This window comes from Triticum urartu, chromosome 3A, assembly GCF_056163025.1.
Source record: "Triticum urartu cultivar PI428250 chromosome 3A, HENAU_Tu73, whole genome shotgun sequence".
Taxonomy (NCBI): Eukaryota; Viridiplantae; Streptophyta; class Magnoliopsida; order Poales; family Poaceae; genus Triticum; species Triticum urartu.
The window spans coordinates 46,596,764-46,611,722 of record NC_141875.1 but is presented as its reverse complement, the minus strand read 5'-3'; the positions used below and the strand labels follow the sequence as shown (position 1 = coordinate 46,611,722).

At 47.3% G+C, this 14,959-nt stretch overlaps 1 protein-coding gene across 1 annotated transcript; it reads left to right on the top strand.

The window, feature by feature from the left end:
* The first annotated feature begins 12,173 nt into the window (after positions 1–12,173).
* LOC125547866 (uncharacterized) lies at positions 12,174–14,240 on the top strand. Its single transcript, XM_087516591.1, has one exon. It carries the CDS (start codon positions 12,381–12,383, stop codon positions 14,238–14,240), a length of 1,860 nt encoding a protein of 619 aa, XP_087372717.1. The 5' UTR covers positions 12,174–12,380.
* The last annotated feature ends 719 nt before the right edge of the window (positions 14,241–14,959 follow it).

The window sequence follows — 14,959 nt, the reverse complement described above, 5'->3', positions numbered from 1 at the left end:
GGGCAAGGGCAAGAAGGGATACTTCGTGAAACGGCAATTCAGCTGCTGCTCTAGTGAAGAAACCCAAGGTTGAACCCAAACCCGAGACTGAGTGCTTCTGTAAAAAAGGGGAACAACCACTGGAGCAGAATTACCCTAGATACTTGGTAGATAAGAAGGCTGGCAAGGTCGATAGAAGTATATTGGATATACATTGTGTTGATGTGTACTTTACTAGCACTCCTAGTAGCACCTGGGTATTAGATACCGGTTCGGTTGCTAAGTGTTAGTAACTCGAAATAAAAGCTACTGAATAAATGGAGACTAGCTAAAGGTGAGATGACGATATGTGTTGGAAGTATTTCCAAGGTTGATCAAGCATCGCACGCTCCCTCTACCATCGAGATTGGCGTTTGCGTTGAGCATAGACATGATTGGATTATGTCTATGGCGATACGGTTATTCATTTAAGGAGAATAATGGTTACTCTGTTTATTTGAATAATACCTTCAATGGTCTTGCACCTAAAATGAATGGTTCATTGAATCTCGATCGTAGTGATACACATGTTCATGCCAAAAGATAGTAATGATAGTACCACCTACTTGTGGCACTGCCACGTAAGTCATATCGGTATAAAACGCATGAAGAAGCTCCATATTGATGGATCTTTGGGCTCACTCGTTTTTGAAAAGTTTGAGACATGCGAACCATGTCTATTGGTGTATATGCATGAAGAACCTCCATGCAAATGGACCGTTTGGACTCACTTGATCTTGAATCACTTGAGACATGCAAATCATACCACATGGGCAAGATGATTGAAAGCCTCGTTTTCAGTAAAATGGAACTAGAAAGCAAATTGTTGGAAGTAATACATTTTGATGTGTGCAGTCCAATGAGTGCTGAGGCATGTAGTGGATATCATTATGTTCTTACTTCACAGATGATTTGAGTAGATGTTGAGTATATTTACTTGATGAATCACGAGTCTGAATTATTGAAAGGTTCAAGTAAGTTCAGGGTGAAGTTGAAAGATCGTCGTGACAAGAGGATAAAAGATCTATGATATGATCATAGAGATGAATATCTGAATTACGAGTTTGGCACGGAATTAAGACATTGTGGAAATTGTTTCACAACTAATACAGCCTGGAACACCATAGTGTGATGGTGTGTCCGAACATCATAACTGCTACCTATTGGATATGATGCATACCATGATATTTCTTATCGAATTACCACGATAGTTTATGGGTTAGGCATTAGAGATAACCACATTCACTTTAAATAGGGCACCACGTAATTCCGATGAGATGACACCGTATGAACTATGGTTTAGAGAAACCTAAGCTGTCATTTCTTAAAAGTTTGGGGATGCGACGCTTATGTGAAAAAGTTTCAGGCTGATAAGCTCGAACCCAAAGCGGATAAATGCATCTTCATAGGACACCCAAAACAGTTGGGTATACCTCCTGTCTCAGATCCGAAAGCAATAAAGGATTGTTTCTAGAATCGGGTCCTTTCTCGAGGAAAAGTTTCTCTCGAAAGAATTGAGTGGGAGGATGGTGGAGACTTGATGAGGTTATTGAACCGTCTCTTCAACTAGTGTGTGGCAGGGCACAGGAAGTTGTTCCTGTGGCACCTACACCAATTGAAGTGGAAGCTTATGATATTAATCATGAGACTTCAGATCAAGTCACTACCAAACTTCGTAGGATGACAAGGATGCGTACTACTTCAGAGTGGTACATAATCCTGTCTTGGAAGTCATGTTGCTAGACAACAATGAACCTATGAGCTATGGAGAAGCGATGGTGGGCCCGGATTCCGATAAATGGCTCGAGGCCATATAATCCGAGAGAGGATCCATATATGAAAACAAAGTGTAGACTTTGGAAGAACTACTTGATGGTCGTAAGGCTGTTAGGTACATATGGATTTTAAAAGGAAGACGGACAATGATGGTAAATGTCACCATTAAGAAAGCTCGACTTGTCGTTAAGATGTTTTCTGACAAGTTCAAGGAGTTGACTACGGTGAGATTTTCTCACTCATAGCGATGCTAAGAGTCTGTTAGAATTATGTTAGCGATCACTGCATTATTTATGAAATCTTGCAGATAGGATGTCAAAACATTGTTTCCTCGACGATTTTCTTGAGGAAAGGTTGTATGTGATACAACCGGAAGGTTTTGTCAATCCTGAAAGATGCTAATAAGTATGCAAAGCTCCAGCAATCCTTCTGAGGACTGGAGTAAGCATCTCGGAGTTGGAATGTATGCTTTGATAAGATGATCAAAGATTTTGGGTTTATACAAAGTTTATGAGAAACTAGTATTTCCAAAGAAGTGAGTGGGAGCACTATAGAATTTCTGATAAGTATATGTTGACATATTGTTGATCAGAGATGATGTAGAATTTCTGGAAAGCATATAGGGTTATTTGGAAAGTGTTTTTCAATGGAAAGCCTGGATTAAGCTACTTGAATATTGAGCATTGAGATCTATAAGGATAGATCAAAACGCTTAATGGTACTATCAAATGAGCACATACCTTGACATGATCTTGAAGGTGTTCAAGATGGATCAGTCAAACAAGGAGTTCTTGCCTGAGTTGTAAGGTATGAAGTTAAGACTTAAAGCTCGACCACGGCAGAATAGAGAGAAAGGACGAAGGTCGTCCCCTATGCTTAAGACATAGGCTCTACAGTATGCTATGCTGTGTACCGCACCTGAAGTGTGCCTTGCCGTGAGTCAGTCAAGGGGTACAAGAGTGATCCAAGAATGGATCACAGGACAGCGGTCAAAGTTATCCTTAGTAACTAGTGGACTAAGGAATTTTTCTCGATTATGGAGGTGGTGAAAGAGTTCGTCGTAAAGGGTTACGTCGATGCAAGCTTAACACCTATCCGGATAGCTCCGATAGAGATACCGGATACGTATAATGGAGCAACAATTTAGAATAACTCCAAGTAGAACAGTTATTTGGAATAGCTCCAAATAGAGCGTGGTAGCTACATCTAGGAGATGACATAGAGATTTGTAAAGCACACACGGATCTGAAAGGTTCGGACCCGTTGACTAAAACCTCTCTCACAAGCAACATGATCAAACCTAAAACTCATTGAGTGTTAATCACATAGTGATGTGAACTAGACTACTGACTCTAGTAAACTCTTGGGTGATAGTCACATGGCGATGTGACCTGTGAGTGTTAATCACATGGCGATGTGAACTAGATTATTGACTCTAGTGCAAGTGGGAGACTGTTGGAAATATGCCCTAGAGGCAATAATAAATTGGTTATTATTATATTTCCTTGTTCATGATAACCGTTTATTATCCATGCTATAATTGTATTGATAGGAAACTCAGATACATGTGTGGATACATAGACAACACCATGTCCCTAGTAAGCCTCTAGTTGACTAGCTCGTTGATCAATAGATGGTTACGGTTTCCTAACCATGGACATTGGATGTCGTTGATAACGGGAACACATCATTAGGAGAATGATGTGATGGACAAGACCCAATCCTAAGCCTAGCACAAAGATCGTGTAGTTCGTATGCTAAAGCTTTTCTAATGTCAAGTATCATTTCCTTAGACCATGAGATTGTGCAACTCCCGGATACCGTAGGAATGCTTTCGGTGTATCAAACGTCACAACGTAACTGGGTGACTATAAAGGTGCATTACAGGTATCTCCGAAAGTGTCTGTTGGGTTGGCACGAATCGAGACTGGGATTTGTCACTCCGTGTAAGCGGAGAGGTATCTCTGGGCCCACTCGGTAGGACATCATCATATGCGCAATATGACCAAGGAGTTGATCATGGGATGATGTGTTACGGAACGAGTAAAGAGACTTGCCGGTAACGAGATTGAACAAGGTATAGGGATACCGACGATCGAATCTCGGGCAAGTACAATACCGCTAGACAAAGGGAATTGTATACGGGATTGATTAAGTCCTCGACATCGTGGTTCATCCGATGAGATCATCGTGGAACATGTGGGAGCCATCATGGGTATCCAGATCCCGCTGTTGGTTATTGACCAGAGAACGTATCGGTCATGTCTGCATGTCTCCCGAACCCGTAGGGTCTACACACTTAAGGTTCGGTGACGCTAGGCTTGTAGAGATATTAGTATGCGGTAACCTGAATGTTGTTCGGAGTCCCGGATGAGATCCCGGACATCACGAGGAGTTCCGGAATGGTCCGGAGGTAAAGAATTATATATAGGAAGTGCTATTTCGGCCATCGGGACAAGTTTCGGGGTCACCAGTATTGTACCGGGACCACCGGAAGGGTCCCGGGGGTCCACCGGGTGGGGCCACCTGCCCCGGGGGGGCACATGGGCTGTAGGGGGTGTGCCTTGGCCTATATGGGCCAAGGGCACCAGCCCCAAGAGGCCCATGCGCCAAGAGATGGGAAAAGGGGGAGAGTCCTAAAAGGGGAAGGCACCTCCGAGGTGCCTTGGGGAGGATGGACTCTTCCCCACCCTTGGCCGCACCCTTCCTTGGAGGAAGGGGCAAGGGCTGTGCCTCCCCCTCTCCCTTGGCCCTATATATAGTGGGAAAAAAGGAGGAGCAAACCAATCTAAGGCCTGGCGCCTCCCTCTCCCTCCCGTGACACATCTTCCTCCTCCCGCAGCGCTTAACGAAGCCCTGTTGGAATCCCGCTACTTCCACCATGCCGTCGTGCTGTTGGATCTCCATCAACCTCTCCCTCTCTCCTTTCTGGATCAAGGCATGGGAGACGTCACCGGGCTGTACGTGTGTTGAACGCGGAGGTGCCGTCCGTTCGGCACTAGGATCATCGGTGATTTGAATCACGACGAGTACGACTCCATCAACCCCGTTCTCTTGAACGCTTCCGCTTAGCGATCTACAAGGTATGTAGATGCACTCTCCGTCCCCTCGTTGCTAGTCTCTCCATAGATAGATCTTGGTGACACGTAGGAAAATTTTGAATTTCTGCTACGTTCCCCAACACGAAGAAGCAACCACCCACAAAGGGTCCACGAAGAAGCAACCTTGTCTATCCCACCATGGCCATCGCCCACACAGGACTTGCCTCACTAGCGGTAGATCTTCACGAAGTAGGCGATCTCCTTGCCCTTACAAACTCCTTGGTTCAACTCCACAATCTTGTCGGAGGCTCCCAAGTGACACCTAGCCAATCTAGGAGACACCACTCTCTAAGAAGTAACAAATGGTGTGTAGGTAATGAACTCCTTGCTCTTGTGCTTCAAATGATAGTCTCCCCAACACTCAACTCTCTCTCATAGGATTTGGATTTGGTGGAAAGAAGATTTGAGTGGAAAGCAACTTGGTAAGGCTAGAGATCAAGATTCATATGGTTGGAATGGAATGTCTTGGTCTCAACACATGAGTAGGTGGTTCTCTCTCAGAACATATGAGTTGGAATGGTGTGTGTGTTCTGATGGCTCTCTCATCGAATGAGAAGGAGGTGGAGGGGTATATATAGCCTCCACACAAAATCCAACCGTTACACAGTTTTCCAATCTCGGTGGGACCAAATCAATAAACTCGGTCGGACCGAAAATGTAAACCTAGTGACCGTTAGAGATTTTCGGTGGGACTGACATGCAACTCGGTAGGACCGATATGGTTAGGGTTTGGGCATAACGTAATCTCGGTGAGACCGATTACACAAACTCGGTGAGACTGAATTTGGTAATTAGCTAACCAGAGAGTTGGTCAGGCAAACTCGGTGGGACCGATTTGCTCTTTCGGTGAGACCGAGTGGAACTTGGTGAGACCGAAAAGTTACAAAGGGGAAACACTGAGTTTACATTGCAATCTCGATGGGACCGATTCACTCTTTCGGTGAGACCGAAAAGTTACGAAAGGGAAACAGAGAGTTTGCAACCCCATCTCGGTGAGACCGAGATCCCTATCGGTAGAACCGAATTGCTAGGGTTTGGCAGTGGCTAATGACAAGTGAAACTCGGTGGCGCCGGATAGGAAGAATCGGTAGGACCGAGTTTGGCTTAGGGTTTAGGTCATATGTGGATATGGGAAAGTAGTTGAGGGTTTTTGGAGCATATCACTAAGCACATGAAGCAAGAGGCTCATTAAGCAACACCTCATCCCTCCTTGATAGTATTGGCTTTTCCTAAAGACTCAATGTGATCTTGGATCACTAAAATATAAAATGAAGAGTCTTGAGCTTTTGAACTTGAGCCAATCCTTTGTCCTTAGCATTTTGAGGGTTCCACTTTCACATCCATGCCATGCCAATCATTGAGCTTTCCTGAAATAATCATCTTGGAATAGCATTAGCTCAATGAGCTATATGTTGTTATGAATTACCAAAACCACCTAGGGATAGTTGCACTTTCAGGACCGGAAAACAAAGGAGCTTACCACGGATCCGAAGACCAGGGCGCTTGACCTTGTTCTGGTAAGGAATACACCCCCGTGTAATTACCTCCATATGGTTGCATTCTAATTAATGAAGCCAAATTTCTAAATGGTTCACATTCCTTCCGCAGGCGACTAAGAGCAACCCTTGGGACACCACTCTAAATAGGGTGTTGAATGTAATGAAGAACAAGGATAAGCTCAGTAAGCCGACGTCAGCTGGTCGTGTGGCCGGCAAAGGCTTGTCGACAAAATGGTCGTCATACAATAACACTGGTGGGCGAAAGGAGAAAAAGACCAGCTCGGAAAGCCAGGCGCGCGAGGTTCAAGAACTCAGGGCACATGTGGCGCGGATTCCGGAGATTGTCCAAGAGCAAGTGGAACAACAACTCGGAAGGACGATCACCGCCATTGTGCCTACCTTGATCCAGGGGATTAGTGTGTGGATTGCGGGCGGCCAATAGGGGCCGCCCCCGATTCCTAGCTTCACGGCCAGCAACTCGCAGAACGCGATGGCGGGGCCATTGGTGTCTCTGACGCCGGCACGGGAGCTTAATGCACCCGGGTGTACGCCGGCCAGCACCTCTGCAGCAAGCGGCCCCTCCGTCAACTGCACTCTTGCCGTTGGCGGTGCCTCGACATTAGCCGAGCTCGACGCCATCATCACGGTAACTAATTAAGCCTCTCTCGGCCGAGGACTTCATCTCCTTGCCTTTGACTGGGCATCCCTGACGCCCTACATGTTTTCGCAGGGCACCGCCGACGTTCCGTGCACTCTCCTGCACTTCGTGAACAACGAGTTGGTCGATGTCGCCAAGGGAAAAATCGTTCAACCGGGCAACCCCTTGTTCCACGGTACCCAGATGCCACCCAACTTGTTTAGGGTTCAACTGATTCGGGTGCTGCCAGGCTGCGACGAGTTGTTACCTCCGATTCGACCCGTTGGGGCCGACGATGATGACGTCATGACCCTCAGCGCCTGCCTGAGCTGGCCCCTGCTTTGGCCGAAGAGCCAGATTCGTTTGGGGGCGGGGGACACCACCCCAAAGACAACACCGCCAGTCGTGCCGGCGCCAAGTCGGCCCCATGGCAAGACCGCTGCAACGGTGCCGGACATCCCTATGCCACTGGATCCAAACATGCATATGGCACAGGATCAGAACGATGACGACGACGATACATTTGCCAACGTCGATCAGTACTTTGCCGATCATGGGTACGGTGGCGACTTCATGGGGCCTCCTTCTCAAGAACCCAACCCAACAAAAGACGTGCGCGATCTAGCTGGTACCGCGGAGAAGCCAAGTTGCAACAGGCGTCGTCTACCGTTCAGCTCCCAGGAGACGCCTCCAGTTGCCGACTTCACCGAGCCTCAGATAGGCGAGGTGCGAAATATTATCAGCCCCAACACACTCAAGAAGGCGGTCTGTGAGCAGAACTCGGTCCCATTACAGGAGAAGAAGAAGGCACGCAAAAGAAAGACTAACAAGGGTGCGAGCCAGCCGGCACCGAGTACGATCCGTGCTCAGGACGGGCCACCTTCACCTGAGGATATCTCGAGGAGGGTGCATGTGGCGGGTAGGCCGATGCTACCGAGAAATATGCTCGATGCTGCAACCGGTGCTATGCGGACTCTGCATGACAGTGTTCTTTCTTTGGAGAAGCGGCGTCTCGGAGAGAAGGATGTGGCATACCCGGTTTTCACGGCCAAGGTGCCAGAGGGCAAGGGCTTTGTGGATAACTCCATCGGGGGTACGATCGTCCTGCGGTTTGATGACATCCACGCTATGTTGAACCTTCATCCGCTGCACTACACCTTCGTTCGGCTATTTTCGCTGAGTATGGAGATGCGGATCATTCGCGACAAGACCCTGGACATCGTGATAGTCGACCCCTTCTACATGCGTGCCAAGATCTTGGGCAGCGCTGGGGACCGGCAAGTCGCGACTTCTTACCTCGAAGGCATCATTCTGGCAAACCAAGATAAGGATAACTTCCTCGTGCCTTACTTTCCCGAGTAAGTCCTCCCCTCAACCACCCCGTAACATATGAATTATTAGATTTCGATCGTTTTTCTTTTAACATTCCGTGTTTTCTGCAGTGACACACATTGCACGCTCATCCTCCTAAGCCCCAAATATTCCATGGCCACGTGTTTCGACCCAGACCGTTAGTCGAACGTAGACTACACAAATGTCAAGAAGGTTCTTGATGATGTTCTCCCCGGCTACGTCAAATCTGGAGGCACCTTCACCAGGCCTATTCGTAAGTACGGCAAGCACGTGTTCTCCCACAATACGATGTTCTGCTGCGTCAAGCAGCCGCCTGGCGGTCAGAAGGGTGCCTACTACGCCATCCATCACATGCGGGCGATCGTACGGGACCATCATCAACTTCTGCTACCGAGTAAACTCAAAGATTGGGCCACGAGCGTGTCGGCAATCCAGGACGCGAACATCAGACAAGAATTCTTTTGCATCCAGTCGGAGTTTGCGGAAATCATCCATCAAGATGTCCTTCGTACCTCGGGGCAGTTCTACCTCAGAAATCAACCGTCCAACAGTGACATCGACACAATGCTACAAATGCAGGCTGACAACGACCGTTATTTCATGACTCCCACGATAGACGGCGGCTTCATCCACGCTCCGGTCCCTTGAGTCGAGTTGAAAGCAGTGATGTTGTGTCTAGTTCTGAAACGTCGATTGGCTCATGTTGTAATTAAACTTTAATGAACTTGTAGTATGTCTCTTTGGTTTCGAGAGTCGTTCAACTTAGATGTAATCGATGCTATTAATGTCTTGCTTTTCTCTTCCGATTGTTCTGTTGCATACTTATATATTGCTTATGTATTGTCTGTGAATTGGTACTAACGTAACGTTTCGTTTGGCTACTGCATAGCGATGCCGTCGTATGTCGTGTACAAGGGTAAGGTTCCCGGAGTCTACGACGACTGGGAGGAGTGTCGGAGACAGGTTCACCGATTCAGTGGTAACAGTTACAAAGGGTACACCACTAGGGCCGAGGCCGAATCTAGATACGCCCGCTATCTAGCGGGAGAGGGGAGAGGGGAGGGAGCGCTGGAGGAACCGGATGAAGACGAGTTTCATCGTGATGATGCTCATCGTGATGACCGCAGCTCTCTTCTATGTGATGGTAGTTTAGATGATCGATATCGACTGTAATGTGAAGACAAACTCGCTACTCGCGGTCTCGAGACTTGTAATATAATGTTCTATCTTTGTTCGGTCTTTTCAATTCAGAGACTAATATGATGAATTGTATTTGGAGACTAATATGATGAATTGTATTCAGAGACTAATCTTCTATTGTATTCGATGAATCTGTTGTTGATGTGTGCTGTCTATATTTTGTCCAATTATACATTTTGTAACCTGTGCAAAAAACAGAAAATTAAAAAATAAAAAAACCTAATATTCATACTAATGGCGCATCACATCACAATGCGCCATTAGTATGCCAAAGGATACTAATGGCGCATCATTAAACAGTGCGCCATTAGTATGCCGAAGTTACTAATGGCGCATCTTGTTGTTGTGCGCCATTAGTATGCCAAAGCACCTGGGTATACATGGCCCCCTGGGAGGCATACTAATGGCGCACTGTTGTATATACTAATGGCGCATCTGAGGTGCGCCATTAATATACCAGATACTAATGGCGCATCTTTGATGCGCCATTAGTAAAATATACTAATGGCGTGGCATTAATGGCGCACCACTAATGCGCCATTAATGGCCAAATTAGGTGCGCCATTAATGGCCTAGTAGTGTATAGCTCTCTTCCCCATGGGAGAGGGTTGACCATTCACTTTGAGCAAACCCAAGAACACATTTCACTCTCTCTCTCACTCTTCCACACCAAATCTTAGATCCCTAAGGGATTTGAGAGCATTTGAGAAAAGTTGTCCAACCAAGTGATAGATCCACTCCTTCCCCTTCTTTGCACCAAAGGAATTCGTGATTTGAGCAAGTCTTGAGCTTTTCCCCATCGTTCTTGTTACTCTTAGAGGTTGGAGACTCCTAGGCGGTAGGAGTCTTTCGGAGAGGAATCGACCATTGTGATTATCCTAGGAAAAGTTTGTGAGGGTTTGCAGACCACGCCAAGGTCTACCACTAGTGGTTGAGAAACGCCTTCGCGGTGTTGTCTCAAAGGGAGAATAGGGTGAGCCTTCATGGCGTTGGTGTGCCTTTGTGGTAACATCCACCTCTCTAACGGTGACATAGCTTCCCTCCAAGGAAGTGAACATCGGCATACATCCTCGTCTCCCGGAGTTGTGGTTATTCCTAACCCTAACTCTCTACTTGTGGTTACTTGTCTCTTAGCACTTACTTATATCATATTGTACTTGCTTTCTCACTTATTTGTGTTACTTGTTTATCTTGCTTAGCCCTTAGCATCATACTTGCAATTGTTAGGCTCACTTTCATATTCCGCATTATTGCCTAAAATTGCTAAGTAATAATTAAAATTTGTAATTGTACCTATTCACCCCCTCTAGGTCCATCTCGATCCTTTCAGAGGCAAGGCCGGCTGCGTCGAGGATCAGCTCGTCGTCCATGGCGAGTAGCAAAGAGCGCGAGCGGGCGAGAGTTTTTTGGGAAAGAGGGGGAAAATGGGGGTGGTTGTGCCACCGACTGGCGCGCCAGGGGAGAAGTAGGCGGGCATCGCGCACGTTCGCCTCGTGTCTGCGTCGACTCAAATGAGGCCCAAATTTGAGTCAGGGATGGGTCACCCGGCGGACAAAAAGCGGGCGCGCGTCCATTTGGCTCAGCATGTTGGGCCGACTTTTGTGTCTGTTTTGACCCAAACGGACACGCGCGCGTTGGAGTTGCTAAACGGACACTCTAAAGCCAACTCCAACTCCAGCATGGACATCCATTTTGTCTGAATTTTGTTCGTTTAGATCAGACTAAGGGGACGACGTCTAGCCCTTTTTCTAGATGTGTTGACAATGCACCCAATGTGGCCGACACATTTGGTCCGCCACGACTGGGGGCCAAATATAGACAATTTTTGAACTAAGCACTACAAATAGTTTTACAACCAAATAATAGTTTTACAACTAAAAAAACACTAGCAAATAGTTATACTGCCAATCAAAATTGTCTTGAATACATGGAAAGAAAATGAACCGATAAATTTACTGGAGAGTTTTTTTTAAGGCGGGTTCAGGAGAGTTTTTTTGTTTAGAACAGGTTCAGAAGAGTTTTTTTTAACACGGTACAGACGTAAGCGCTCATATACACGCGCATACACTCACCCCTATGAACGTATACACGAACACCCTACCCCTATGAGCACCTCTGAAATACTGAGCCGGCATATCATCTTGAAATTTACGATGTCGCCATAGGTACCTTGTCGTCGATGGGGTGTGTTGTTGTAATCTGAGTAGAGTAGATTGAGATAATTAAGAGGAAAACCCACATGTATAGTTTTTTCTTTGTGAGGGGATACTAGCTAACGATGGGGGATCCCGTCTAATCTTAACTAACTCATCCCTTGGGCCCTATATATGTGCCGTTCCTGCATCAAACATACACTTCATCTCGGATCCACTTTTTTTGGGTCCTAGCATATATCGGATCCAGACGAGAGGCGATCGGGATCAAAATCAATACGACAAACAAGGAAGAAATCGATATAAAGGCCCGATGGCTCGTCCGTGTACGTGATCGACCGAGCAAGCAAGCAATTGATCTGCTAGCAGTAGCAGCCGGGAGACGGCCATGGCGTCCACGCCTTTGAACAAGACGGCGTCCACGCACAGGTCGACGTTAGTCCGAGGGAAGCACCAGTTTCATATCGTCGGCTACAGCGAGCGGAAGGCTCTCGCCGGCGTGAGCGCCAGAAACACCTCCGTCGTCAGGTCCGGCGACTTCGAGGCCGGAGGATGCACCTGGGCCTTCAGTTGTCGCTTCAGGAAACAAGGACTGGCGTCCATCTCCCTGGAGCTGGTCTGCGGCAAGTACGCCGCCACCGCCATGGCCAGCTTGAGGATGGACGACCCGTTTCACCGGTGGCCTGCCGCAGTATGGCGAAGCCCGGGCACCAACACCTTCCCCGCTTCGCCGGCAACAACAAGCAGGAGTTGGAAGCTGTCGGTCCCCGAGGCGTTCTTCCATGGCCAAGAGGAGTTGTACGTGGTAGATGACCGCCTTACCATCCTCTGCGTCGTCCATGTCCTCCGGCTGGACGTCACCCTCCCAAATACCAGGAGCTGCTTCATCTCCGCCGTGCCGCCGCCAACCATCTCCGGAGATCTCCTCATGCTTCTTTTTGCGTCCATGTCTAAATCGGATTCCGTGAAGCACGCCATGAGGCCAGACGTGACGTTCATCGTGGAGCAGACCGAGATCCGGGCGCATAAGCTTGTCCTCGCCGTGCGGTCGCCGGTTTTCGCGGCGGAGTTTCGATGGCACATGAATGAGAATATCATAATCAGGGTCGACGACGACGACATGAGCGCCTCCACTTTCAGGGCCATGCTTCGCTTCATCTACACCGACGAGCTACCCATCAAACCAAACAACGACCGCATGATACTAACAAGCGAAGATAAACATGCGGCAAGGCGCTACGAGGCCATGGTGCGCGACCTGCTGGTAGCCGCCGATCGGTATGACTTAGAGAGGCTAAGGCTTTTGTGCGAGAAGGTACTGGCTGAGGGCATGGATGATAAGTCTGTCATACCTACACTGATGGTGGTGCACGGTAGGTACAGTTGTCGGCAGCTCGAGGATTTATGCATCGAGTACATAGCGTCCCATCCAAATTTTTATAGTGACCTGAAGGCGACCGAGGAGTATAACGAAATCATGAATAGTGGCTGCTCTTTCCTACTTGAGGTCACCGACAAAGTAGACACGATTAATATGGCTCCAAACTCAAGCTCCAACAAAAGAAAGCGAGATGATGGCTTGCCAGATCAGGTGGTAGTCCACGGCTCACACAAGTTTACGATCCCCTACTTTAGGGCTGTCCAGAGGAGCCTGCTTGCTGTTGGTAAAAATACAATCGGTTCCGGCCTTTTTCAGGTTGGCGGCTACAACTGGCAGCTATGCGTACGGTGGTTATACCCATCCAATTCTTCGGCATTCGTTGTGTATCTCTGTTTGGTGAGGAGTAGTCTTGAAACTTCCCCTGTCACTACGTCAATTGGCTTCAAGATAGATAACCCTTGTGGCAAGTCGTTGCCGCCGATAACAATGGTAGAAGAAATTTTTACCAATGCAGAAAACTTCAGGCGTGCAGAGTTCACCCTCATGAAATCAACCAACTCCTCACATGATGACTCCCTCACTGTACACTGCCATCTCAATGTCACCAAGGAGGCTGCTTGCACTAGTTCTAGCACCATCTCCCATGGTGCCGGAGTAACGGTCGTTGTGCCTCCACCCTACATCGGTTTGCACCTTGAGCAGTTGTTGGTGAGTGGGCAAAGGTACGATGTGAGGTTCCTGGTTGAGGAGTGTGACATACGTGCTCATGGTCTCGTAATCGCGGCTCGATCACCAGTCCTATACAAAGTGGTTGAAGCGGCGGCGACCAAGGAGGATGACCATCACATCGTACGGGTTGACAACATGGAGGCGGCAGTCTTCAGGTCTGTTCTCCACTTCATCTACACCGACAAGCTACCCTCTATGGATAACCCAGTCCTTGCTGTTGAAGACATGCTCGCGGCAGCCTGCCGATTCCGTCTCGAGAGGTTGAAGATTGCGTGCGAGAACTTTTTCGCGGACCACATCTCGAATAAGAATGCATTGTGCACGTTGAAACTGGCGCAACGTCACCACTGCTTGGAACTAGAAAAATACTGTGTCAAGTTCATCTCTACATGACTAAACTATGTATGATTTTTTTGGTCAACTCTATTGTTACTATAGAAGTGCATGCTCTAGTCAGTGCAACTCTATTGTTGCAGGTACAGGTAATGCGATGTTCATGACGCGAGAGCGATGTTTGCATGTTTTGGAGTTCTCCTTCTTCGTCGATCTTGGGTTAGGTTCCTGGTCGGCAGCCTGGGCTGGCATGGTGGATATTGTTTGAGTTTCTGTTTGTGTTTCATCCACAGTCGGATGTTGGTCTTATGGATTATGTATTGATGTATTCTTGTGGCATATGGATGCCTGGTATGTATCCCCATCTATTATGTAATGTTGATGTAATGATATTCACCTTACAAAAGCGTATCAATATGTGGTTCTATCCTTGATGGACCTTCGAGTCTCTTTAGGATAGTATCGCATCTTGGGCGTAACAAAGGCACATAATAATTTTCTAAAAACACCATCGATTGACTATCCACCAAACAAGGAAGATGCAAAACTCGACCGCCGGGTAAATGTGTTTTTACCTTTTTTGTGTGGTGCATGGTAAATGTGATTAGTAAACTGAAAATTCATACAGGAACATGCAAAAATCTGTGGAGAGCGACACGAGTTGATGAAGATAAAAAAGAGGCGTCAATTTTGTCGGCCGAAAACTATTATATACCATATGAGAAAAGAACATGCCAATAGATGACAGCAAAATTTATCTAACCCGATTCATTTGGAAT

Coding starts and splice junctions, on each gene's coding strand:
- LOC125547866 (XM_087516591.1), top strand. CDS start 12,381: ATGGCCAGCTTGAGGATGGACGACCCGTTTCACCGGTGGCCTGCCGCA.